The sequence below is a fragment of the Rhinoraja longicauda genome, chromosome 6 (assembly GCF_053455715.1).
Source record: "Rhinoraja longicauda isolate Sanriku21f chromosome 6, sRhiLon1.1, whole genome shotgun sequence".
Classification (NCBI taxonomy): Eukaryota; Metazoa; Chordata; class Chondrichthyes; order Rajiformes; family Arhynchobatidae; genus Rhinoraja; species Rhinoraja longicauda.
Genome location: NC_135958.1, coordinates 80397834 through 80425288, shown reverse-complemented (window position 1 = coordinate 80425288; position 27455 = coordinate 80397834). Strand labels below are relative to the sequence as shown.

The window sequence follows — 27455 nt, the reverse complement described above, 5'->3', positions numbered from 1 at the left end:
TTCTGTCCTGGGCCTTCACCATGGTCAGAGTGAGACCCAGTGCAAATTGGAGGAACAGCACCTCATATTTTGCTTGGGTAGTTTACACCCCAGCTGTATGAACATTGACTTCTCTAACTTCAGATAGTTCCTGCTTTCCCTCTCTTTCCTCTCCCCCTTCCCAGTTCTCCCACCAGTCTTTCTGTTTCTGACTACATTCAATCTTTGTTCTGCCCCCTTCCCTGACATCAGTCTGAAGAAGGGTCTCGACCCGAAACCTCACCCATTCCTTCTCTCCAGAGATGCTGCCTGACCCGCTGAGTTACTCCAGCTTTTTGTGTCTTCCCAGGATTTTACCTTGGTCCAGACTTCCCTGTTAATGTTCTTCATGGCTTTACAAAAGCTGTAAATATATTTCTTGTACTGCTCAATTGTTTGATGTGTTGGGGAACACTCAGAGTCTTGAAGATGCAAGGAACTGCAGATGGTGCAACCTTGAGCAAAAAAACCTAATTGTGTAGGAAGGAACTGCAGATGCTGGTCTACACCAAAGATCAACACAAAATGCTGGAGTAACTCAGCGGGACAGGCGGCATCTCTGGTTAGAAGTGGGTGACGTTTCAGGTGGTGTCCCTTCTTCAGACTGCTGGAGTTACTCCCAAGAATATGGGGGGGTTAAGGCACTGTTTTGGGTTGGGGCCCTTCATCATACTAGTATTGTCTTTGGCACACGTTTCTCTACATGTTTAAAGATGTGTTTCCAAATATTGCTGCAGCTCTCTTGGAATGTGGGAGGAAAACCCCTGCAGACAGGGAAAGCTTGCAAACTCCACACACAGCACCAGAGATCCAGATTATACCCGAGACAATAGGCAATAGGTGCAGGAGGAGGCCATTTGGCCCTCATGGCTGATCATTCTCAATCAGTACCCCGTTCCTGCCTTCTCCCCATACCCCCCGACTCTGCTATCCTTTAGAGCTCTATCCAGCTCTCTCTTGAATGCATTCAGAGAATTGGCCTCCACTGCCTTCTGAGGCAGAGAATTCCACAGATTCACAACTCTGACTGAAAAAGTTTTTCCTCATCTCAGTTCTAAATGGCCTACCCCTTATTCTTAAACTGTGGCCCCTTGTTCTGGACTCCCCCAACATTGGGAACATGTTTTCTGCCTCTAACGTGTACAACCCCTTAATAATCATATGTTTCGATAAGATCTCCTCTCATCCTTCAAAATTCCAGTGTATACAAGCCTAGTCGCTCCAGTCTTCCAACATATGATAGTCCCGCCATTCTGGGAATTAACCTAGTAAACCTACGCTGCACGCCCTCAATAGCAAGAATATCCTTCCTCAAATTTGGAGACCAAAACTGCACACAGTACTCCAGGTGCGGTCTCACTAGGGCCCTGTACAACTGCAGAAGGACCTCTTTGCTCCTATACTCAACTCCTCTTGTTATGAAGGCCAACATTCCATTGGCTTTCTTCACTGCCTGCTGTACCTGCATGCTTCCTTTCAGTGACTGATGCACTAGGACACCCAGATCTCGTTGTACGTCCCCTGTTCCTAACTTGACACCATTCAGATAATACTCTGCCTTCCTATTCTTACCACCAAAGTGGATAACCTGACACTTATCCACATTAAACTGCATCTGCCCACTCACACAACATGTCCAAGTCACCCTGCAACCTCATAGCATCTTCCTCACAGTTCAAACTACCACCCAGCTTTGTATCATCTGCAAATTTGCTAATGGTACTTTTAATCCCTTCATCCGAGTCTATGGTGCTGTGAGGCAGCAACTCCACGAGTTGTGACATCCTTAAATGTTGATGCTGCATCTCTTGATGTTTATTTTGGCCGTCTTAACAGATAAGACGGAGATACAGCACAGAAACAGGCTCTTATGCACACTTGAGGCAATTTACAGAGGATAATTAACCTACAGACCTGCACGTCTTTAGGATGTGGGCGGAAATTGGAGCACCCGGAGAAAACCCATGCCATTACAGGGAGAATGTACAAACTCGTCACAGATGGCATCAAACTCGCATTAACTCTATCGGTAACTCCAGTGAAGTCCTTTAATGATAAATACACAACCAAAGTAATACTAGGGGAAATATACAATCACCTGAGACTAATAATCTTAACAGAATTTTACAGATTTGCATTTCTGTAGCAACTTTTTAGCTTCAAGCCACCTACAAAGAGGTTCCCTCTCCACTGCACTAGTACGATCCTATATACTAGGGACAATTATACCAAGCCAATTAATCTACAAACTCTACACACAGTCCCCGTAGTCAGGGTCGAACCCAGGTCTCTGACACTAAGGCAGCAACTCTACCGCTGCGCCACCAAGCTTTTGAGTGAAATATAAAACAGAAATAGTGGAAATGCCACAGGTTTCATTGTTAAACTGGGTTGAACAAGATACAGGCCAAAGCTGCAGCTGTATGATTTGTGCACCTCTGCATAATGTTACATTTGTAGTCAGATATTCACCAGGGCAGCAGCACAAGAATCTTAACAAGTCTGTGAGCAGGGACAAAAATCAAATCTGCGAAGTTCTGTCTGATTCTCCCCTCTGCGCCAGTGGTGACAAGAAGGGTCTGCTCCAACTGTAGTGATGTTTAAGAATCGTTAAAGAGAAATTCATAGAAAGCGATGGCCTGCAGCAAAGCATCGCACATCTCCTCCCCGCGGTCTGGCCCTGCTCTCTGAAACAGCCTCCTGTAGCGGGCAAGTGCGTCCTGGGGAAAGACAACCCGTGGGTTCTCCTGGGTGACCGAGTCCACCATCAGCTGCTGGATCAGCTCCCGGCCGCTGGTGCGGGCCTCTCCTACCATCAGCTGGAAGTGTTTGCCCACGGCGGTGCGGACCACACTCAGCACCCGGTGCTGCCCGTCCTGTGGGTAGTGCGGGCACAACAAGCCGTGCAGCATAGCTTCCACCGTGCGCAGGTGCAGAGTTACTGGGAACAGGTTGGTGTTCTGCGTCGAGATACCGGGCTTCTCCAGGACATAGAACTCGGCAGCGGGGATCTTCGACACGGCTGAGGAAATCTGGACAAGATTAGGACATCGATCAGACAGCACAGGGACAGGCCCTTCGGCCCACAATGTCTGTTGTAAACATAAAGTAATCTCTGGATACAAGGAGCTAAATGCTGGTTTTCAATAAAGCACTAGCACAATAAGGAACTATTTTCAAGCATAGGCACAAATGTTGTGCTGGAATAATTGGGCAGGTCTAGCCGCATTCCTGGAGTGCACGGATGGGTGATGTCTCTGGCTGGGACCCAACTTCTGATTGATTGTAGTGGAGGTGAAAAGGGAAGCTGGAAGAGAGGGACAGGACAAAGCCTGGCAGGTAATAGGTCGTTACGGTTCAGGGTGGGAATGATAGACACATTGTTGGATAAAGGCCAGAGATGAAAAGACAGAAGGTGGGAGACAAAAGGATGGAAGAGATGCAAATTATGCAGCTGGAGTAAACTGACTTCTGCCTGCCGGTAGTAAGGATGGCAAACGCAATGTTGGCATTTATTTCAAGAGGGCTAGAATACAAAAACAGGGATGTAATGCAGAGGCTCTATAAGGCGCTGGACTGGCCGCATTTGGAGTATCGTAAGCAATTTTGGGCACTGTATCTGAGGATGTGCTGGCTCTGGAGAGGGCCCAGAGGAGCTTTACAAGAATGATCCCAGGAATGAGTGGTTTAACATGATGAGCGTTTGACAGCACTGGGCCTATATTCGCTGGAGTTTAGAAGAATGAGGGGAAAAATCTCATTGAAATGTACAGAATAATGAAAGGCTTGGATAGAGTGGATGTGGAGAGGATGTTTCCACTAGTGGGAGAGTCTAGGACTATAGCCTCAGAATTAAAGGACGTTCCTTTAGGAAGGAGATGAGAAGGAATTTCTTTAGTCAGAGGGTGGTGAATCTGTGGAATTCTTTGCCACAGAAGGCTGTGGAAGCCAAGTCAATGGATATTTTTAAAGCAGAGATTGATAGATTCTTGACTAAGTACGGGTGTCAGGGGTTATGAATAGAAGGCAGGAGAATGGGAGAGACCGATCAGTCTTGATTGAATGACTTACACTTGATGGGCCGAATGGCCTAATTCTGCTGCTATTACCTATGACCTTATGGCCTGCAAGTGATCCATAATCCCTTCATTCCCTGCACAATCCATGTGTGTCTAAAAGCCTCATAAACGCCACGATCGTATCTGCCTTCACTAATGTGGCAAATTCCAGGCACCCAATACTCTCTTTAAAAGAAACTCTTTGCCCTGCACCTCTCCTTAAACCTTTCCGCTCTCACCTTAAAGCTCTCGTCTTTGACATGACCGCCTTGGGAAGAGGATTTTGTCCATCAACCCTATCCAGGCCTCGCATAATTTTATATACTACCTTCCTGCAAGGGAGAGGATGGGACGGGAGAGAGATGGGGAGAGGGGAGGGAAGGGAAGGAATCGTGTTGGACTTGCCTCCTCCAGGTACAGGGAAGGCTGATAGGGTCCCTTCATGTAGCGGTGGCTCTCCTCCTGATCCCAGTCCAGGACGGTGAGATTGTTATCCACGTGAGCCCACGCGATCCTACGGATCCCAATCACGATCGACACGATGGTCTTTGCAGCCTTGTCAGAAGCAGAGAGGTTTGTTTAGGTTTTGATTCCCCACAGCAAGGCTGAACAGGATCATTCTCCACTGACGGTCAGCATGCACAGTAGAGCTTTCATTGCCGCTAACACGCTCAGCTGCAGCCAGAAGGTCAAGTATAATAATGATACACCAACCCCAGTACAGGTCCTCCCCAGGTTAGTTTAGATCCAGCATGAAAACAAGCCCTTCGGCCCACCGAGTCCGTGTCTGGCACCCAGCGATCACCCAGTCCAACTAGTTCCATCTTATCCCAATTTCTCATCCACTTCCTACACACTGGGGACAATTTACAGAGGCCAATTAACCTACAAAACTGCACGTCTTTAGAATGGGGAGGAAACCAGAGCACCCGGAAGAAACCCACGAGGTCACGGGGATAAAAAAGTGGGATGACATCGAACTAGTGCACGGTGATCAAGGGCAGCACAGTGGCGCAGCAGTAGAGTTGAGGCCTGACAGCACCAGAGACCAGGGTTCAATACTGACTACGGGTGCTGTCTGTACGGAGTTTGTACGTTCTCCCTGTGACCGCGTGAGTTTGCTCCGGGTTCCACCTACACTCCAAAGACGGTTTGTAGGGTAATTGCCTTTGGTAAAATTGTAAATTGTCCCTAGTGTGTGTGTAGGCTGGTGCTAGTGTACGGTGTGATCGCTGGTCAGCGTGGATTCTGTGGGCTGAAGGGCCTGTTTCCACACTGTATCTCTAAAGTAAAGTGGGACCAAGGGCCTGTTCCCATGCTGTATCTTTGTATTCAAGCTTTCAATATCTTGCACTATATCAAGTCATCCATAACATTGTGCTTGAGTAAACAAACTGTACACTGTGGCACGGTGGCACAGCGGTAGAGTTGCTGCCATACAGCGAATGCTGCGCCGGAGACCCGAGTTCAATCCCAACTACGGGCGCTGTCTGTACGGAGTTTGTACGTTCTCCTCATGACCTGCGTGGGTTTTCTCCGGGAGCTCCGGTTTCCTCCCACACTCCAAAGACGTGCAGGTTTGTAGGGTTAATTGGCTTGGTAAATGTAAAAATTGTTCCTGGTGATTGTAGGATAGTGTTAGTGTGCGGGGATCGCTGGTCGGCGCGGACCCGGTGGGCCGAAGGGCCTGTTTCCGTGCGGTATCTCTAAACTAAACTAAACCGTGCCCAGGACAGCAGGCGTGGGTAACAGAAGACTGAGTGTTTGCTGGATATGCCACATGAACAGAAGGTTCTCCTGAAACTTACCAAAAGCCGCTTCCTCTCCACGTCGGGTTTGATGAACTTGAGCCCGTGCAGTTTCTTCTCCCGTTTTGCCGGCTCCTGCAGCGGGCTGAGGATGGACTGGCAGACTTTTAAGATGGTCTTGTGCTTGAACAGCGGCACTTGCAGCAGGCTCTGCAGGTGGGTGAAGGGTCCGCTCTCGAGGCGGTGCTGCACGATGTTGGCTGACTTCCTGCCTCGCAGCAGCTTGATGCCGGACAGCTCCTCGCGGGACGCGGTGTTCAGCACCTGCAGGATGGCGTCCCGTTCCCCGGGGGTGAAGAGCCGGTCCAGGTCGGTGCTGCTCAGCTCGGGGGATGTGCAGTCGAGGTGCCACAGCTCTGACAGCGAGAGGCGGCCCTCATTGCAGTGCGTGCAGCGCAGGAAGCGCTGGTGCCAAGCTGCACCTGGGAGGACAGGTCGCCACAGTGCACACCGCTGAGCTGCAGATACACAAGCTAGACACAGGCCATGAGAATCAGCTTTAGGCTCATCAATGTCACAGGTACCAAAGTACAGTGAAAACCTTCGCTTTGCATGCTATCCAATAAGATCAGATAATACTATACATAAAGACAATCAAGTCAAACACAATTACAACAGGACTGCACAGTGGCACAACTGGTAGAGCTCCTGCCTCACAACGCCAGAGACCTGGGTTCGATCCCAGCCTTGGGAGCTGCCTGTGTGGAGTTTGCATGTTCTCCCAGTGCCCGCGTGGGTTTCCTCCGGGTGCTCCAGTTTCCTCCCACATCCCAAAGACGTGCAGGTTTGTAGATTAACAGGCTTCTAAATTGCTCCTAGTGTGTAGGGAGTGGATGCAAAGATGAGAATAACATGAATGGCGTGGAACCGGTGGGCTGTTTTCATGCTGTATCTCCAAACTAAACTATATAGGGTAAATAGGAAGATACAGAGTGCAGAATATAGTTCTCAGCATTGTAGCACAAGAGTTCCATCAGCAATATCCAATTCACTCTACCTTCTCCATTGCTCTACTGCTCAACAGGCTTCTGAACATCTTTCCACAAGCTGGCTACTGTCCAATTCACCTCAGCCCCATGGCAGACATTGGACAGTCTCTGAGAACTGGTGCTCTGCATTGCAGAGAACTATATTCTGCACTCTGTATCTTCCCCTTTTGCTCTACCTACTGTAATTGTACGGAGCATGTAAAACGTGGAGACTAGGAACTGCAGATGCTAATTTACTAAAAGTAACTCAGCGGGTTCGGGTTAGAGCAAACCAGCATGTCTGCAGGACATGGACAGGTAACCTTTTGGGTCGGGATCCTTCTAAGATGCTGCCTGCACATTGAGGGGCGGGGAGAGAGGGTAATAAACCAACAAACCCACAGATCTTTGGGATATGGGAGGAAAGACAGAGTTCAATGTCCTTAATGGAGTAGGAGTAGAAAGGAGCTGCACATACTGGTTAATGTATGTATGTAGTTTATTTGTCATGTATACCGAGGTACAGTGAAATTCATTTTTGTGTACAGTTCAGTACAAGTATCACTATACAAAAACACTTAGCCACAAAATGCTGGAGTAACTCAGCGGGTCAGGCATTGGAGTGCCTAGAGTATTGTGTACAGTTTTGGTCTCCTAATTTGAGGAATGACATCCTTGTAATTGAGGCAGTGCAGTGCAGCACGAGGGTATCACAAAATGCTGGAGTAACTCAGCAGGTCAGGCAGCATCTGGGAGAGAGGGAATGGGTTCACGAGATTAATCCCTGGGATGGCGGGACTGTCATACGAGGAAAGATTGAAAAGATTAGGCTTGTATTCACTGGAGTTTAGAAGGATTAGAGGGGATCTTATAGAAACATAAAATCATAAAAGGACTGGACAAGCTAGATGCAGGAAAAATGTTCCCAATGTTGGGCGAGTCCAGAACCAGGGGCCACAATCTTAGAATAAAGGGGAGGCCATTTAAAACTGAGGTGAGAAGGAACTTTTTCACCCAGAGAGTTGTGAATTTGTGGAATTCTCTGCCACAGAGGGCAGTGGAGGCCAAATCACTGGATGGATTTAAGAGAGAGTTAGATAGAGCTCTAGGGGCTAGTGGAATCAAGGGATATGGGGAGAAGGCAGGCACGGGTTATTGATTGTGGACGATCAGCCATGATCACAATGAATGGCGGTGATGGCTCAAAGGGCCGAATGGCCTCCTCCTGCACCTATTTTCTATGTTTCTAGGCAGCATCTCTGGAGAGAAGGAATGGGTGACGTTTCAGGTCGAGACCCTTCTTCAGACTGGTCTGAACAAGGGTCTCAGTCTGAAGAAGGGTCTCGACTCGAAACGTCACCCATTCCTTCTCTCCACAGATGCTGCCTGACCCGCTGAGTTACTCCAGCACTGTGTGTCTACCTTCGATTTAAACCAGCATCTGCAGTTTTGGGGGGGGGTTTTCCTATACAAAAAGCACTTAGATACATATTAGATAAACATCTCAGATACAGTACAAATGTGTAGCAGTAGTAACTGAGACAGTATACAGAGTCGCCAGATTGGCGCCATTTTCAGGTCCCAGTTGTTGTAAGTGCAGGGATCTTGACCTGACCATGAAGGCCTGTTGAGTCTCCACACGAAACGTCACCCATTCCTTCTCTCCAGAGATACTGGCTGTCCCACTGAGTTACTCCAGCATTCTATGTCTATGTATGGGGTAGAAGTGAATTGGACAGTAGCCTAGCTTACCATGAGCCTGATCAGCAATGGAGCGAAGGGGAAAGTACAGACTAGTATGCTACAATGCTGAGAACTACATTTGGAGAACGTGCAAACTCCACACAGACAGCAGCTGGGTCTCTGCCCTCGGTGTCACTGTACCTGAATGTGGTGAATGTTGATACTGACTGGCTACCTGTGCAGCAATGACCTGTCTGTGTGAGCCCTGTGTCTTGGTCCAGCACCTGCCCAGATACTGATGACCTTCAGCCCAGGTTGTGCACAGGTTCAACGTGACAGACACACACAGTCTGACACACAAAATGTGGAGTAACTCAGCGGGGCAGGCAGCATCTCTGGAGAGAAGGAATGGGTGACGGTTCGGGTCGAGACCCTTCTTCAGATGCTGCCTGTCCCCTTGAGTTACTCCAGCATTTTGTGTCTACCTTCGATGTAAACCAGCATCTGCAGTTATTTCCTACAGATACACAGTCTGTCACACAGACACACAGTCTGACACACAGACACACAGTCTGACACACAGGCACACAGTCTGACACACAGACGCACAGTCTGACACACAGGCGCACAGTCTGACACACAGACACACAGTCACACAGTCTGACACACAGGCGCACAGTCTGACACACAGACACACAGTCACACAGTCTGACACACAGACACACAGTCACACAGTCTGACACATAGACACACAGTCACACAGTCTGACACACAGGCGCACAGTCTGACACACAGACGCACAGTCACACAGTCTGACACACAGACACACAGTCTGACACACAGTCTGACACACAGACACACTGACACACAGACACACAGTCACACAGTCTGACACACAGACACACTGACACACAGACACACAGACACACAGTCTGACACACAGACACACTGACACACAGTCTGACACACAGACACACTGACACACAGACACACAGACACACAGTCTGACACACAGACACACAGTCACACAGTCTGACACACAGTCACACAGTCTGACACACAGTCACACAGTCTGACACACAGTCACACAGTCTGACACACAGTCACACAGTCACACAGTCTGACACACAGACACACAGACACACAGTCTGACACACAGTCACACAGTCTGACACACAGACGGCGCCCGGGGCCGCTCTGTTCCGGCTACACGTGACCGCGATGACCCAGATCCGGCGTGAAGGGCCGAGCGGCCTCGTCCCTCCCTCCCTCCCTCCCTCCGTGCGGCGCTCCCTCCCTCCCTCCGTGCGGCGCTCCCTCACCTCGGGCCCACATCCCGGCGCTGCAGGCCGCGTGCAGCCGCTAACGCGGTCCCCCAGAGCGACCGGTCGCCTCCTCCGGCCGACAACATTCACCCTGAACATTGGTTCCGAGCGACCAAACCCCCCCCCCCCAGACAAACACAAGATGCTGGAGTAACTCAGCAAGGTCAGGCAGCATCTCTGGAGAGAGTGAATGGGTGACTTTTCGGGTGGAGACCCTTAAACGTCACCCATTCCTTCTCTCCTGAGATGCTGCCTGACCTTGCTGAGTTACTCCAGAATTTTGTGAAATAAATACCTTCGATTTGTACCAGCATCTGCAGTTATTTTCTTGCAAAAATCTAATGATCACCTCAGAAGGCAGTGGAGGCCAATTCTCTGAATGCATTCAAGAGAGAGCTAGATAGAGCGGAGTCAGGGGCATGGGGAGAAGGCAGGAACGGGGTACTGATTGAGAATGATCAGCCATGATCACATTGAATGGTGGTGCTGGTTCGAAGGGCCAAATGGCCTCCTCCTGCACCTATTGTCTAGCCCACATCTAACAATGGACCGTTTCCTTGATCGTCATTACTTTTTTTGCAAATCCTTCATTTCTTTCTTCTATATCCATCACAGTGAGGAATGTGGAATCTGCTGTGGGGAATGTTTATGTTAAATTGTATTTGATGTGGCTGTGTGTCTGTGTGCCTTTCACTTAGTATGGCTGTATGGTAACTCAAATTTCACTGCCCCTTAATTGGCACATGTGACAATAAATTGATCTTGAAATCTGTATCTCTCCATATCGCCATCTGTATCTCTCGTTTTCCTTTCCCCTGATTCTCAGTCTGAAGAGTTTCGACCCGAAACGTCTCCTATTCCTTCTCTCCAGATAGGCTGCATGAGCCGCTGAGTTACTCCAGCATTTTGTGTTTATCTTTGGTGTAAACCAGCATCTGCAGTTCCCTCCTACATAATGAAAACCCCCATCAGTGCTAAAGGTTGGACTATGTAGTCGAGGCAGGTATGATCATGACGTTTAATAAATATTTAGCCAGGTCCATGGATAGGGCAGATTTGGAGGGATATGGGCCAAATGCAGGAATAGTGTAGGCGGGACCTGTTGGCTGGTTTGGGCAAGTTGAGCTGAAGGGTCTGTTTCCACCGAATCTAAATCTTCACTGTATCTGAATCAAAAACCCACTGAGAAGGAGATGCCACCTCCAGACTACTTTTCTGCTTTCAAATGATGACTGTTGTGAAATATTTCTCAAGTAGGCACGCAAAGAGAAGCAAGGGTTGGCGTCACCAGTTAGTTATTGTGATAACGCCTGGTCTTTTCTGGCCTCATTTCTTCTTTTGTTCATAACCTTCGACCTGTTAAACATTTAACAAGTATATCTAATGATCCAACCTCAGCCACGTCCGGGGCCGAGAATTACAGTCATTCACCGCCTGAGAGGACATTCTATGCACCTTCGTTTTAAATAACTCCAAATGTTCACGACTCCTCTACCAGTGGAAACAACTCAACATCTACCCTACCAAGCCCCCTACAAGGATTTCGTAAGTGATAGGAGCAGAATTAGCCCATTCAGCCCGTCGAGTCTACTCCCATTCAATCATGGCTGATCTATCTCTCACTCCTAACCCAATTCTCCTGCTTTCTCCCCATAACCCCTGACTCCCGTACTACTCAAGAATCTATCTATCTCTGCCTTAAAAATATCGAATGGATCTTTTATGTTTGTTTGAACAAGGTCAACCGCGCTTTTTTTTAAACACCAAGGAATACAGACCCAATTTATCTAGTCATTCTTAACAAGAAAGTTCACCCAGACAGTTGTGAATCTGTGTGGAATTCTCTGCCACTGAAGGCAGTGGAGGGAGGCCAATTCACTGGACGTTTTCAAGAGAGAGTTAGATTTAGCTCTGAGGGCTAAGGGAATCAAGGGATATGGGGAGAAAGCCGGAACGGGGTACTGATTTTGGGTGATCAGCCGTGATCATATTGAATGGTGGTGCTGGCTCGAATGGCCGAATGGCCTACTCCTGCATCTATTTTTCTACGTTTCTAAGACAGTGTACTGATACCAAAAATTATCCCGGTGAACCTTCTTTTCACTGCCTCCAAAATCTCTATATCTTTTTTTAGTTAAGAGCACCAGAACTGCGTGTGGTATTCCAGATGTGCGTGTGGTATTCCAGATGTGGTCTCACCAATAACTCACTACGATTGTAACAAAATCTCAAGCAGAACACAGTGATAAGGGGGAGAAGGGTGAAACGTAAAGCCAGACAGAGGGAAATGTTTTTTTTTTGAAGACACAATGTGCTGGAGTAACTCAGCGGGCCAGGCAACATCTCTGGAGAACATGGACAGGTGACGTTTCGGGTCGGGTTTCTTCATCCTTGAGAGGGAGAGAATGGGGGAAATCCTTTTGCAAACGTTTGTCGGGAACTGAGCGGCGACTGGGGCGTGTCTGTTGTAGCTGGGGAACAGGGAGAGGCAGAAACTGAAGGGGACAGAGAGCGCAGCGGCGTGACGGCGGTGGATAGATAGTGCTGGAAGAGACAGACGGGCCAGTGGTTACAGGGGCAGTGAACAGCGCCGGGAGAGACAGAGAGGCCAGGGGAAACGGACAGCGTTGGACTGGTCACTGCGGACACTCCCTGCTGCTCAGTGTGTGCGTGTCTGTTTGAGAGTGTGTGTGTGTGAGTGAGTGAGACAGTGAGTGAGAGAGTGTGTGTGTCTATTTGAGAGAGAGTGTGTGTGTGTGTGTGAGACAGTGAGTGAGTGTGTGTGTGAGTGTGTGTTTGAGTGTGTGACAGTGAGTGAGAGTGTGTGTGTGAGTGTGTGTTTGAGTGTGTGTGACAGTGAGTGAGAGTGTGTGTGTTTGAGAGTGTGTGTGTGTGTGTGAGTGTGTGTTTGAGAGTGTGTGTGTGTGTGTGAGTGTGTGTGAGACAGTGAGTGAGAGAGTGTGTGTGTGTGTGTGTGTGTATGTGAGACAGTGAGTGAGTGAGTGAGAGAGTGTGAGTGTGTGTGTGTGAGTGTGTGTGTGTGTGTGTGTGTGTGTGTGAGTGTCCGGACATCGATCCCCTGCTGGTCGCGCCATGAACGGCTGGGACAGCAACAAGAAGATCCTCCTGGAGTTGTCGAGGGAGGGGGAGAACAGCCAGTGCGCCGACTGTGGGGCAGCAGGTAAGGACAGGCCACTCGGCCCGCTGCTGGCCCGCCCGCTGGGGGGTCGGTCAGCGCCGTTGTTGCATGAACTGCTGGAGACTCCCTTTAGTTGATTTCCCCCTCTTGTGTCCTGACCATGATAAGTTGCCCTGTCCCTAACTTATCTCAGGCAACGAACCTACAAACGTGTTTAAACTGTAATGTTTTATTCTTAATGTTTTAACGTTTTATGTTTTATTCTTGATTGTTTCCTGTAGGTCGTGTTGTTACTTGCGAGTAAAGCACCAAGGCACATTCCTTGTATGTGTACATACTTGGCTGATAACATTTATTCAATTCAATTCAACATCTCCCCACCCCATTTCCCCCTCTCTCCTCTGGGTCCCACCCGGACTCGTACCCATCACCCCCCCAACTTCTACCCACATCATTTCCCTTCTACGTTCATTCCTCTGGCTTCACTATTTTCACCACTTCTCCACTCATCTCACACTACTTGTCTTTTCATCTCTGGCCTTTGTCCAACCATCTGCCGATCAATCACACTTTTGCTGCCTGACCTGCTGAGTATTTCCAGCCTCTTCCTGCTTTTATTTTATACTAGACCAAATGGACCCGTTGGGCCCAAACATCTCCTGCATTAGTGCAGCACCCTGTCTGTCTTCCCCCCCTCCCCTCCCCTCTCTCCTCAACCCCTCTCCCTTCTCCCCCTCCCCTCCCCTCCTTTTAAACTTTAAAATGTGAATAACTTAAAAAATATAACACCGATTTCAATAAAACTACTTGCATTATCACTAAAGTGACAATGGCGAGTAAGGTGGGCCTAAAATTGTCACACTATCGTGTACCGTTTTGGCTGAAGCTCGATCACAAACAGACAAACGAGAGTTTTAGTATATAGATACAAATGCAGCTCTTTGTTGCTGGGCACTCTGTCCATGCTGCCGTTGAGTAGAATGTAACTGATATATGATTTCCCCCCCTCCCTCAGACCCTGACTGGACCTCCTACACCCTTGGAATATTCATCTGCCTGAACTGCTCTGGGGTCCACAGGAACCTCTCTGAAATCAGCAGAGTTAAATCCATCCAGCTGGACTTCTGGGATGATACATTAGTGAAGGTAACAGGATGGTTCTGTTTTTAAGGCGATCCCATGGGACTGAAGTTGGCCTACTTGCACTCCAGTGCTGTGGGGAGGGAAGAGAGAGGGAGAGAGAGAGAGAATGAAAGAATGAATGAATGGAAACAGGCCTTTTGGCCCACCAAGTCTACGCCAACCATTGAAGGGCCTCCAATGAGGTCGATTGTAGCTCAGGACCAGTCTCTAGTTGGTGATAGGATGGTTCAGGTGCCATTATAACAGCTGGGAAGAAACTGTCCCTGAATCTGGAGGTGTGCGTTTTCGCACTTCTGTACCTCTTGCCTGATGGGAGAGGGGAGGAGAGGGAGTGACCGGGGTGCCACTCGTCCTTGATTATGCTGCTGACCTTGCCGAGGCAGCAAGCAAGAGACTATCCTACCAACAATGAGAGAACAGCCCTGAGCTACTATCCACCTCATCGGAGACCCTTGGGCTATCTTTAATCGGACTTTGCTGGCTTTACCTTGCAGTAAACGTTATTCACTTAATCATGTATCTGTACACTGTGGATGGTTTGATTGTAATTATGTATTTTCATTCCACTGACTGGTTAGCACACAACAAAAGCTTTTCACTGAACTGGCCCCTTTAGGGAAGTTGTGGGTGCCGATGGAGGGAAATAAACTTATAACATAGAACATAGATGTAGGAGGAGGCCATTTGCTCCTTCAAGCCAGCACCTCCATTCAATATGATCATGGCTGATCATCCAAAATCAGTACCCCGTTCCTGCTTTCTCCCCATATCCCTTCTTGATTCCGTTAGCCCTAAGAGCTATATCCAACTCTCTCTTGAAAACATCCAATGAATTGGCCTCCACTGTCTTCCATGGCAGTGAATTCCATAGATTCACAACTCTCGGGGTGAAAATGTTTTTCCTCATCTCCGTTCTAAATAGCCTATCCCTTATTCTTAAACTGTGGCCCCTGGTTCTGGACTCCCCCAACATTGGGAACATGTTTCCTGCCTCTAACGTGTCCAACCCCTTAATAATCTTATATGTTTCGATAAGATCCCCTCTCATCCTTCTAAATTCCAGTGTATACAAGCCTAGCCGCTCCAGTCTTTCAACGTATGACAGTCCCGCCATTCTGGGAATTAACCTAGTGAACCTACGCTGCACGCCCTAAGAGCCATATCCAACTCTCTCTTGAAAACATCCAGTGAATCGGCCTCCACTGTCTTCCGTGGCAGAGAATTCCACAGATTCACAACTCCCTGGGTGAAAAAGATTTTCCTCATCTCAGTCCTAAATGGCCTAGCCCTAATAACAAAAGAGGCAATGTGTTAACTTCCTGCCCAGCGCCCAGTCACAGGGAGATGATGGGTGCCGTTTCCTGTACTTCCTGCCCAGCGCCCAGTCACAGGGAGATGATGAGTGCCGTTTCCTGTACTTCCTTCCCAGCGCCCAGTCACAGGGAGATGATGGGTGCTGTTTCCTGTACTTCCTGTCCAGCGCCCAGTCACAGGGAGATGATGAATGCCATTTCCTGTACTTCCTGCCCAGCGCCCAGTCACAGGGAGATGATGAATGCCATTTCCTGTACTAAAGTGCAGGATAAAAACGAAAACCCTTTTTCCCCCCTGATTTTTGTTGTTGTTGTATGGCCAGGAAATGCAGAAAAAAGGCAACCAAGCTGTGAGGAAGTGTTACGAGGCGAGGGTCCCTCCATACTACTATAAGCCCCGGGCAGCCGACTGCAGGTAAGGAGGAACAACTACCCTGGTGCCCACAACCTGTGGCAGCGGGAATCACTTTTAAGGTGGGGGGGGGGGGGTGAAAGATTTAATAGGAGCCTAAGGAGTAACTTTTTTACACAAGAGAGATGAGTATATGGCACGAGCTGCCAGAGGAGATAGTTGAAGCAGGTGTTATCATAATGTTTAAGAGACATTTAGACATGTACGTGGATAGGATAGTTTTAGTTTAGGTTACTGCCAAGTGTACCGTGAAAAGATTTTGGTGCGTGCTCACCAGTCAGTGGAAAGACAATGCATGATTACAATTGAGCCGTCCACAGCGTACAGAATAAAGGGAATATCATTTTGTGCAAGGTAAAGCCCAGTAAAAGTACGATTAAAGATAGTCCGAGGGTCTCCAATGAGGTAGATAGCAGCTCAGGACCACTCTCTAGTTGTTGATAGGATGGTTCAGTTGCCTGATAACAGCTGGGAAGAAACTATCCCTGAATCTGGAGGTGTGCATTTTCATACTTCTGTACCTCTTGCCTGATGGTAGTGGCCAGGGTGCGATTCATCCTTGATTATGCTGCTGGGCTTGCCGAAGCAGCGTGATGTGTAGATGGCGTCAATGGAAGGGAGGTTGGTTTATGTAATGGTCTGGCCTGCATCCGCAATTCTCTGCAGGTAGAACTAATGTAGGTGGGGCAAGTTGGGCTGAGGGCCTGTCTCCATGCTGTATGACTCTGACTCTGGGGTTGATCTTTCAGTTGCTTGTTCATCATCCATTAGGTCACAGAATTTTTCAACACAGATGGCTCTGGTGTGCATGTGTCCATGATCACCAAGTGTAGAGTTGAATTAATCCCACCCTCACTTGTGTTAGATTAGATTAGGTTAGGTTTATTGTTGCCATGTGTACCGAAGTAGAGTCATACAGTGTAGAAACATGCCCTTTGGCCCACACCGGCCAACATGTCCCAGCTACACTAGTCCCACCTGCCTGTGCTTGGTCCATAACCCTCCAAACCTGTCCTATCCATGTACCTGTCCAACTGTTTCATAAACGATGGGATAGTCCCAGCCTCAACTACCTCCTCTGGCAGCTTGTTCCATTCACCCACCACCCTTTGTGTGAAAAAGTTACCACTCAGATTCCTATTAAATGTTTTCCCCCTCACTTTGAACCTGTGTCCTCTGGTCCTCGATTCCCCTACTCTGGGTAAAAGACTCTGTGCATCTACCCGATCTATTCCTCTCATGATTTTGTACACCTCTATACGATCTCCCCTTATCCTCCTGCGCTCCATGGAATAGAGACCCAGCCTATTTAACCTCTCCCTATAGGTCACACCCTCTAGTCCTGGCAACATCCTTGTAATTCTTTTCTGAACCCTTTCAAGCTTGACAACATGTTTCCTATAACATGGCGCCATGTACAATGAGAAGCTTTGTTTTGTATGCAAATAGATCAGATATTACTAAAGATAAATACAGCCAAGCCAAGCACAAGTATAATAGGTAGAACGAAGAGGAAGATACAGAGTGGCGAATATAGTTCAGCATTGTAGGGCGTCAGTTCCGGAGACAAATTCCAAAGTCTGCCATGTTGGCATGGACATTGCGGGCCAAAGGGCCTGTTCCTGTGCTGTCCTGTTGTAACTGCCTGTGGCCTCTGCCACAATGTAACCTGACCTCTTCGTTCCCCATTCCAGAGTTCTGAAGGAGCAATGGATTCGAGCCAAATATGACCAAAAGGAGTTTACCGGAGTCAACAGTCAATGGCAGTTCATCACATTGGAGCCAGGAGCAGGTGAGGAGTCCGAACCTTCCACAGGTTCATGATGTCGCCTCTACAACATAAGGAAAGGTACTCAAAGACTTCATTGAGTTCCAACAGGATGCAAACTGATTGCAGAGCAATAAGGAACGTGGCCAAATATTTGGGCAAAGAGGTAGACTTTAATGACCTTGTTAAAGGGAGAGAATGCGGTGGAGAGGAGGTGCACGTGATCCGTATCCCTCCATATCCGTGTGCCTAACTAGACGCCTCTTCAATGGCACTATCATATCTGCCTCCACCAACCCCCCTGACAGCACATTCCAACTACCCACCACCTTCTGTGTGGAAAAAAGAAACTTGCCCGCACATCTCCTTTAAACTTCCCACCTCTGACTTTAGGGTTAAGGGGCATACAGCTTCAGAGAATTATAGAACGTCACAGTCTGATGGATCTTGGTGCATGCACATTGGCACTGAGATTCTGGATGGGAAACCTTTTCAGAGTCTCTGCACTGGCTCAGACTGAGGGAGTGAAAGGTAGTTTGTAGATGCACTATACACCGATCAGCCAAAACATTATGACCACTGACAGGCGAAGTGAATAACATTGATTATCTTGTTACAATGACACCTGTCAAGGTGGGATATATTAGGCAGCAAGTGAACAGTCAGTTCTTGAAGTTGATGTCAGTTCTTGATGTGTTGGATGCAGGAGAAATGGGCAGGAGTAAAGACCTGAGCGACTGACACTGTATGTTTCTTTTTTTTCCCTAATCAGATGTGCAGCACTTTGGTCAACGTGGGTTGTTTTTAAATGTGCTATACAAATAAAATTGACTTGACTTGACTTTGACAAGGGCCAAATTGTTACAGCCAGACGACTAGGTCAGAGCATTTCTGAAACGGCAAGGCTTGTGGGGTGCTCCCGGTCAGCAGTGGTGAGTACCAACCGACAGTTGTCCGAGGAGGGACAAACCACAAACCGGCGACAGGGTGTTGGGCGCCCAAGGCTCATCGATGCGCGAGGGCAACAAAGGCTATCCCATCTGGTCGGAACCGACAGGTCTACTGTGGCACAAGTCACAGAAAATTTTAATGGTGGTCACGGGAGGAATGTGTCACAATACACAGTGCATCGCACCCTGCTGCGCATGGGGCTGCACACGGAGGACCAACAGCATATTAGGCAGGTGATCATAATGTTTTGGCTCATCAGTTCATGATGTTTTAGCTAATCGGTGTATTCCTTTCACTGATGAACAATGAAAAGTGTCAGGTACGAAAGGTCAAAAATCAGGGCAGCAAAATATATGACAGAGAAGTGTGTGGCTTCTCCGGTGTAGGATAGTGCTAGCATATGGGGTGAGCGCTGGTCAGCACGGACTCAGTGGGCCGAAGGGCCTGTTTCCATGCTGTATCTCGTCTAAAGCTGGTGGTGGTGCCAAGCATATGGAGGCTGCAGGGAGATGTGGAAATAAGGATGAGAGTTTTGGAATGAAGATGGGATTGGGATAAAAATCAGTGCAGGTCAGCGTGTGAATGATTTAGGCAAGAGTGGATATGCAGTTTTATTGATGGATATTTCTCTGTCTCTGTGAAGGTGACCGGGTCGGATATCTGTGGAAACGGGGCAAGGACAAAGGAAGTTTTCGCAGTAGGATTTTCCACCTTTTGGAGAAAGAGGGAGCATTGCTGTACTACACCAAGGAGGATGTATGACCTTTTAATTAACTTCAATCTTACAAAATCAGTTTCCCTTTTGAATATTTCTGCTTGGGTGGTGCAGCGGGCAGAACCACTGCCTCGCAGCATCACAGAAACGGGTTCGATCCTGACCTCAGGTACTGTCTGTGTGGACTTTGCATGTTCTCCCAGTGACTGAGATAGAGTGGATGTGGAAAGGATGTTTCCACTGGTGGGAGAGTCTAGGACCAGAGGTCACAGCCTCAGAATTAAAGGACGCTCTTTAGAAAGGGGGTGAGGGGGAACTTCTTCAGTCAGAGAGCAGTTAATCTGTGGAGTTTAGTCAGGGGATATTTTTAAGGCAGTGAACCATGTGGGTTTCTTCCAGGTGCCCTGCTTTCCTCCTAGATCCTAAAGATGTGTTGGTTTGTGGGAAAATTAGCTGCTTTATATTGGTCCTCGTGTATTGGGAGTGGATGAGAAAGTGGGATAACACAGAACTAGTGTGAACGGGTGATTGGTGAGGACAGTCGACCAAAAGGCCTATTTCCACACTGGATCTCGGAATTAAGCTGGAAGTTCTATGGTGGAAGATAGTCTTTCTGGATAAAGTGCGTCCAGATTAATCACACTTATACATGGATGAGCACAACACGACATTCCTACATGACACGGAATGGAAAGACAATAGGAAAACAAATAATCTAGATGTTTGTTTTGTCTAAGCATATACGTTAATATGCTTGGACAAAATATATAAATATATTGAAAGACAGAAACACTATTGGAGGAATGAAGAGATGGAAGTGGTTACTGATGAACAAATTTCCTCTTCTCCCCTCTCCCATCGGGCAAGAGGTACAGTGTGAAAGTGCACACCTCCAGATTCAGGGACAGCTTTTTCTACCAGTTATCAGGCAAATGAACCATCCTATTAACAACTAGAGAGTTGCTATCACCTCATTGTAGACGCACAGACTATCTTTAATTGGACTTTACTGAACTTTATCATGCAGTAAACGTTATTCCCTTTATCATGTATCTGAACACTCATTCGATTGTAATCGGATATAGCCTTTCCGCTAACTGGATGGCATGCAACAAAAGTTTTTCACGGTACATGGAATTCATCGCCACCGAAGGCTGTGGAGGCCAAGTCAATGGATATTTTTTCAGGCAGAGATAGATTCTTGATCAGTACGGGTGTCAGGGGCTATGGGCAGGAGAAAGGGGTTATGAGAGAAATTTAGATCAGCCATGATTGAATGGCTTGATGGGCTAAATGGCCTAATTCTTCTCCTATCACTAATGAAGTTATGTGATGATAAACAAAACTAAATTAACCACTCTTCAACAGGGGAAAGGGCCAAAGGGAGTTATTCCGCTGTCAAACATGAACGCCGTGTTCCAGCCGGAGAAGATTGGGAATCCGCACGGTTTGCAGATTACGTACGTGAAGGACGGCCACACCAGGAATATATTTGTGTACCACAAAAACGGGAAGGTGAGTATGGTGCTAGACTGCCCTGCAAACTCTCAAACACACCTCCACACACACTGACCAATCTAGTTTAGTTTATCGTCACATGTACCGAGGTACTGTGAAAGGTTTTGTTGCGTGCTAACCAGTCAGCGGAAAGACAATGCACGATTACAATCCAGCCGTCCACAATGTACAGATACATGATAAAAGGAATAATGTGAATAACGTTTAGTGCAAGGTAAAGTCCGATCAAGGATATTTCGGGGGGTCTCGATTGAGGTAGATAGTAGCTCAGGACTGCTCTCTAGTTGTTGGTAGCCTGTGCAGAAATGACTTGGCCGTCTGAGCACCTGCCCATGATGACCTTCAACCCAGGTTGTCTTTGTCTGACGTGCTGCTCAGTCTGTGTGGTAACATGTGTCTGTCCTGACTGTGGATTCTGTGTCGCCCCCAGGACATCGTCGATTGGTTCAACGCCATCAGAGCAGCTCGGTTCCGCTATCTCAAGTCAGCGTTCCCCACAGCCAGTGACACGGATGTAAGTTCAGAGATTGTATTTGTAAAACTAATTGATTGAAAGATACTGCATGGAAACAGGCCTCTCGGTCCACCGACTCCACGCCAACCATCGATCACCTGTTCACACTAGTTCTATGTTAAACCACTTTCTCATCCGCTCCCTAGACACGAGAGATAATTTACAGAGGCCAATGACTCCACAAACCTGCTCGTCCGTGGGATGCAGGTGGAAACCGGAGCACCCGGAGGAAACCCACGCGGTTACAGGGAGAAGGTGCAAACTCCACACAGACTGCACCCGAGGTCAGGATTGAACCTGGGTCTCTGGCACTGTGAAACAGCAGCTCTACCCGCTGTGTTGCCCTGTAGAATGTATCACCCATGTACAAATGTGCACACATGCAAAGTACATATAAATACAAGTACAGAGACACATACGAATACAAATGCACATTAAAAATACATTCTGTTCAACGATTTACAGGCATAAATTAAAAAAGTTCTGTTCAGCTGAATAAACCTGCTTAATACTATGGCCCACAGTAGGATACGTTACCTGTAATGCTGTAACGGATTGAGAGAAATGACATTGATTCTTAAAGCTAATTCAAATGCAGGCAACTACTGTGTCACAAGGTGGGGGGGGGGAGAAAGAATCACATGACTACGGGTGCTGTCTGTACAGATAGTACGCTCTCCCTGGGACCTAGTGGGTTTTCTCCGGGTGCTCCGGTTCCCACATCCCAAAGGACGTGCAGATTTGCAGATTAGTTGGCTTCTGTAAATTGATCCTAAAGTGTAGGATAGAACTTGTGTACAGGGTGATTGTTGGTCGGCGTGAACTCGGTGTGCCGAAGGGCCTCTTTCCATGCTGTATATCTAAACTAAATATTAGCCAAATACAATTACTCTTGAGGGATAGGTTGAAATATGTTATTGCTGTTACGGATGATGGTAATTTGTCTGTGTTTGTATTTTGGCAGCTCATTCCCAAATTAACATGGAATTTTGCGAAGGAGGGTTACATGGAGAAAACTGGTCCCATGGTATGTAGCGAGCACTCACTGACAGAGGAACTGTGTGGTAAGATAGAAAATGCTGCTGTCTCTTGACATTCTTTGTGGTGAAATGGGTGACACTCTCTAAATCCCAGCAGGACTTAGCCAGTTTAAATGATTTAAAGCTACAAGCCTGATTGTTGTGCCTTCCAAAGGAGTTTACCATTATTTTGGAAAAGCTTGATCTTTAGGGAGACCTAATAGCAATGTCTAAAATTAAGAGAGGCAGAGATAGCGTAGTCAGAACTTTTTACCCCCCATAATAGACACAAAATGCTGGAGTATCTCAGCAGGACAGGCACCATCTCTGGATAAAACGAATGGGCGACGTTTCAGGTCGAGACCCTTTTTCAGACTGAGAGTCAGGGGAGAGGGAGACACAGAGACATGGAAGCGAGAGGTGTGAAAACGAGATATCAAAGGGGACATAGTTCAAGGAAAATGTATAGATCATCGTTCCCATGTCAAGATAATCTAACCTCATCTGACTGTACCTAATCTATATCACTCCATTCCGAGCAAATCCATGTGCCTATCTTAAAGCCTCTTAAATGCCACTATCGTATCTGCCTCCACCACCATCCCAGTAGTGTGTCCTAGACACCTACAACCCTCTGTTAAAAAAAAACACCTTCTTGAAGCTGCCCCTCTCATTTAAAAGCCCTCTAGTCTTTGACATTTCACTTCTGGGCAAAAGATTCTGACCCTCTACCCTATTTATGCCTCTCATAATTTTATATACTTCTACTGTCAGGTCTCCCTTCAGCCTCCAGTGTGCTAAGTTCATTGTGAGGAGAATGTTTCCAAGTGTGGGGAACCTAGGTCAACAGTCATAAATACAGAAGATGGACACAAAGTGCTGGAACTCAGCGAGTCAGGCACCATCTCTGGAGAAAAATAGGTGACATTTTGGGTCGGAACCCTTCTTCAGAACCAGGGGCCACAGTTTAAGAATAAGGGGTAGGCCATTTAGAACAGAGATGAGGAAAACCTTTTTCACCCAGAGTTGTGAATCTGTAGAATTCTCTGCCTCAGAAGGCAGTGGAGGCCAATTCTCTGGATGCTTTCAAGAGAGAGTTAGATAGAGCTCTTAAAGATAGCAGAGTCACGGGATATGGGGAGAAGGCAGGATTGCGGATGATCAGCCATGATCACAATGAATGGCGGTGCTGGCTCAAAGAGCCAAATGGCCTATTCCTGCACCTATTGCCTATTGAGTAAATACACGAAAGTAATCAAATTACATTCACACAAAAGCCTTTTAAGAATGCAGAACACACTGAAGTTGAGGGCTAGATTGAGGGGAAGTTAGACAATTTTTAAAAGGAGAAGGTGACAAATGGTGCTTAAAAGAACTGGGGAAGACCAGGTCAGGTGAATATCCTGTTTCTACACAATAGATTCTTTGCAACACCATTGAGAATAAAATAAAACGGGAATTTAAATACTTGATGAATTGTTCTCGTACCTAAGGGGCTGAAAATGGAATCTTTTACCTAGTAAATAAATTCTCTATTGCAGGAAAGGGAACCTTTTAAACGAAGATGGTTTACCCTGGACACTCTAGACCGTAAACTGCTGTATTTTAAAGATCCGCTGGTAAGTGTCTCTACAATATACACAAGGACAGTCAGCACATCACAGCAGTATTCAGGATTCATCTAACATCCACAGACACCAATGTCAGTGATCAACAAACACTTTGCACGCCGAAACAAACTTGTTGCGTAAGAAATCTCCACATCTTTATGCAGCAGCACAGTGGGCAGCGCTGCTTTGCAGTGCCAGAGACCTGGGTTCAATCCTTACCTCGGGGGCAGTGTGACCATGTGGGTTTCCTCCGGGTGCACCAGTTTCCTCCCACATCCCAAAGACATGCGGGTTTACAGATGAGCCCTCTGTAAATTGACCCTAGATAACATGGAACTAGCGTGAACCGGCAATCGATGGTTGGTGTGGACTGAAGGGCCTGGTTCCATGCTGCACCTTTGAATCAATCAAAACCTGTTTCTTTACCTGCGCAATATTCTGATGTTAAAATTGTGTTATTGCTAACCATCCCTGCAAAGTAGTTCTTGGACAGGGCACAGGTTGCGTGGGAGCAGACAGGGAGGTCCTTCTAATGTCTCATCTGAGAAACAGCACCTCCAACAGCTTAGTGCTTCTTCAGTGTTACTGTGGATAATAGTGTTGAGTGCATAATAGTGTTGAGTGCATCTACAACGTAAATGACCGGGCAGCCACATAGGGGCGGCACAGTGGGGCAGCACGAGACCATGGTTTGATCCTGACTACAGGCACGGTCTGTCCAGAGTTTGTACGTTCACCTGACTACGGGCACTGTCTATCTGTTCACCCTGTGACTGTGTCGGCTTTCTCCGGGTGCACCAGTTTCCTCCCACACCCCAAAGACGCCCGGGTTTGTAGGTTAATAGGCTTTGGTAAAATTGTGAATTGTCCCTAGTGTGTAGTATCGTGCTAATGTACAGGTGATTGATGGTGGGCATGGACCCAGTGGGCTAAAAGGCCCATTTCCATGCTATATCTCTATAAAGTCTAGACCTGCTTCTCACCCACTCCATTTGTTTACTTTTGACTGGTGTAGAACACAAGGGAACAGAACATGGCAGTGGAGCCCGGTAAACCATCAGACACCACAGCCTAGGAGTCAGTGCATTGGTGACTCACCAGATCAGTGAACCAGGCAGGGTTCAGAGCTATGGACAATCAGACCCAGATTTAGAACCCAGCCATTTTAAAGTTGATAAGACTTTGAGGCCTGTTTGGTTGTGGACTGTTTCCCCAACAGGTGACATGGGTCATAATTCCTGATGTAGGATTGAACCAGGTCTGTGGCTGGCACGACGAGGCAGCATCTCCACCCACTGTGCTGCTCTCGTTTACTTTCGACAAAGACAAACAATGTGGAAACAGGCTCTTTGACCCATTGTGTCTGTGCTGGCCAGTGATCACCCCGTACACTAGCACTGTGCTACACCCTAGGGACAATTTAACCAAAGCCAATTAACCTACAAACCTGTACATCTTTGGAGCGTAGGTGGAAAACGGAGGAAACCCACGCAGTCACAGGACGAACGTACAAACAGCTTCCATAGCCGTGATCGAACCCGGGTCTCTGACGCTGTCAGGCAGCAACCCTACCGCTGCGCCACTGGTTGCAAGTGTTGAGATTCTGAAAAGTGGTACATTTCTTTCAGGATGCCTATGCCCAAGGGGAGGTGTTTATTGGACACACGGGATACGGGTATGATGTGAAAGCTGGGCTCCCTTCCGGTGTCAAAGGCAACAAGTGGAACTTTGGGCTAACAGTAGTGACCCCAGACAGGAGATTCCTGCTTACATGTGAGAATGACCAGGACCTCAAGGAATGGATCAAAGCTTTTAAAGAAGTCGTTTCCAAACCCATGTCTCTTCAGGATTATACAGGTAAGCAAGGTACTTATTTTTGACCAGGCATCATCCAGAGGAAAGGGTTTACTGTGAGACCTCCCGTGCTAGTAACCACTCTTCAGGTTTACCGAACGTGAGTAGATAGTTGTAAAGAAGGCATATGCTATGCTTGCCTACATTTGCCAGGGCATTGAATGAGTCAGAAATTCATGTTGCAGGTCTCTCGGTCTTTGGTTAGGCTGCAATTGGAGTACTGTGTACAGTGCTGATTAGGATGTGGAAGCTTTGGAGAGGGTGCAGAAGAGGTTTACCAGAATGATGCCTGGATTAGAGGGTCTTACCTATAAAGAGATGTGGGACAAACTTGGAGTGTTTTCTCTGGAAGGTTAAAGGGAAGACCTGATAAAAGCACAAATAGGATAAACTGTCAGAAACCTTTTCCCAAGGTGTAATGTCAAGGACTGGAGGGTATAAGATGAGAGGGGAAGTCTAAAGGAGATGTGCGGGCTAGGTTTATTATTTTTACACATTGATGGGTTAGGCAGGGTTGGTGGTGGAGGCAGATATGATGGCGGCAAACTGGACCTTCAGTTGTATACACTGGAATTTAGAAGGATGAGAGGGGATCTTATCGAAACATATAAGATTATTAAGGGGTTGGACACATTAGAGGCAGGAAACATGTTCCCAATGTTGGGGGAGTCCAGAATCAGGGGCCACAGTTTAAGAATAAGGGGTAGGCCATTTAGAACAGAGATGAGGAAAAACTTTTTCAGTCAGAGTTGTGAATCTGTTAGTTTGACGCCTGTGGTGGGAAAATTAATGGAAAAGATACTTAGGGACAATATATATAATCACATGGATAAACAAGGCCTGATTAGAAACAGTCAACATGGATTTGTGCCTGGAAGGTCATGTTTGACTAATCTTCTTGAATTTTTTGAAGAGGTTACCAGGGAAATTGATAAGGGCAAGGCTGTGGATGTTGTCTATATGGACTTCAGTAAGGCATTTGACAAGGTTCCACATGGAAGGTTGATTAAGAAGGTTAAATCGTTGGGTATTAATAGTGAGGTTGCAAGATGGATTCAACAATGGCTGAATGGGAGATACCAGAGGGTAATGGTTGACAACTGTATGTCAGGTTGGAGGCCAGTGTCTAGTGGAGTACCCCAAGGATCTGTGTTGGGTCCACTGTTGTTTGTCATTTACATTAATGATCTGGATGATGGTGTGGCAAATTGGATTAGTAAGTATGCAGATGATACTAAGATAGGTGGTGTAGTTAATAATGAAGTAGATTTTCAAACTCTACAGAGAGACTTGGGGCTTTTGGAAGGGTGGACTGAACGATGGCAGATGGAGTTTAATGCTGATAAGTGTGAGGTGCTGCATTTTGGTAGGACAAATCAAAATAGGACATACAGGGTAAATGGTAGGGAATTGAGGAATGCAGTGGAACAGAGGGATCTGGGAATAACTGTGCATTCATTGTTCCCTGAAGGTGGAATCTCATGTGGATAGGGTGGTGAAGAAGGCGTTTGGTATGCTTGCCTTTATAAATCAGCGCATCGAATATAGAAGTTGGGATGTAATGTTGAAATTGTACAGGGCATTGGTGAGGCCGAATCTGGAGTATGGTGTGCAGTTCTGGTCGCCAAATTATAGGAAG

The 27455-nt window shown here is 47.3% G+C and overlaps 2 protein-coding genes across 3 annotated transcripts in view; one reads left to right on the top strand and one right to left on the bottom strand.

Moving 5' to 3' along the window:
* Positions 1–1493: 1493 nt before the first annotated feature.
* On the bottom strand, positions 1494–9923 carry tefm (transcription elongation factor, mitochondrial). The gene is made up of 4 exons (XM_078401466.1): positions 9858–9923; positions 5885–6357; positions 4482–4631; positions 1494–3050 (listed from the first exon to the last, which is right to left on the bottom strand). Exons 1-4 carry the CDS (start codon positions 9868–9870, stop codon positions 2619–2621), a joined length of 1068 nt encoding a protein of 355 aa, XP_078257592.1. The 5' UTR covers positions 9871–9923; the 3' UTR covers positions 1494–2618.
* A 2083-nt stretch (positions 9924–12006) lies between these two features.
* adap2 (ArfGAP with dual PH domains 2) overlaps positions 12007–27455 on the top strand; it is a 19949-nt gene continuing 4500 nt past the window's right edge. Inside the window, exons 1-10 of one of the 2 annotated variants that reach the window (XM_078401463.1) lie at positions 12007–12222; positions 14015–14145; positions 15779–15870; positions 17562–17659; positions 19230–19342; positions 20670–20816; positions 21250–21333; positions 22298–22360; positions 23894–23971; positions 25591–25819. In XM_078401463.1, coding sequence (XP_078257589.1) covers positions 15782–15870; positions 17562–17659; positions 19230–19342; positions 20670–20816; positions 21250–21333; positions 22298–22360; positions 23894–23971; positions 25591–25819 — 901 coding nt within the window. In that variant the 5' untranslated portion in view covers positions 12007–12222; positions 14015–14145; positions 15779–15781. Of the gene's footprint in view, positions 12223–12444; positions 13042–14014; positions 14146–15778; positions 15871–17561; positions 17660–19229; positions 19343–20669; positions 20817–21249; positions 21334–22297; positions 22361–23893; positions 23972–25590; positions 25820–27455 lie in introns of those variants that run through there. The other variant, XM_078401462.1, reaches the window with a different exon arrangement.

Excerpts from the sequence above, each read along its gene's own strand:
- tefm (XM_078401466.1), bottom strand. Across the intron at positions 4,632-5,884 it reads TGGAGAGGAAGCGGCTTTTG|GCTGCAAAGACCATCGTGTC; the intron begins GTAAGTTTCAGG and ends GCTTCTGACAAG. Across the intron at positions 3,051-4,481 it reads CTTCCCTGTACCTGGAGGAG|ATTTCCTCAGCCGTGTCGAA; the intron begins GCAAGTCCAACA and ends AATCTTGTCCAG.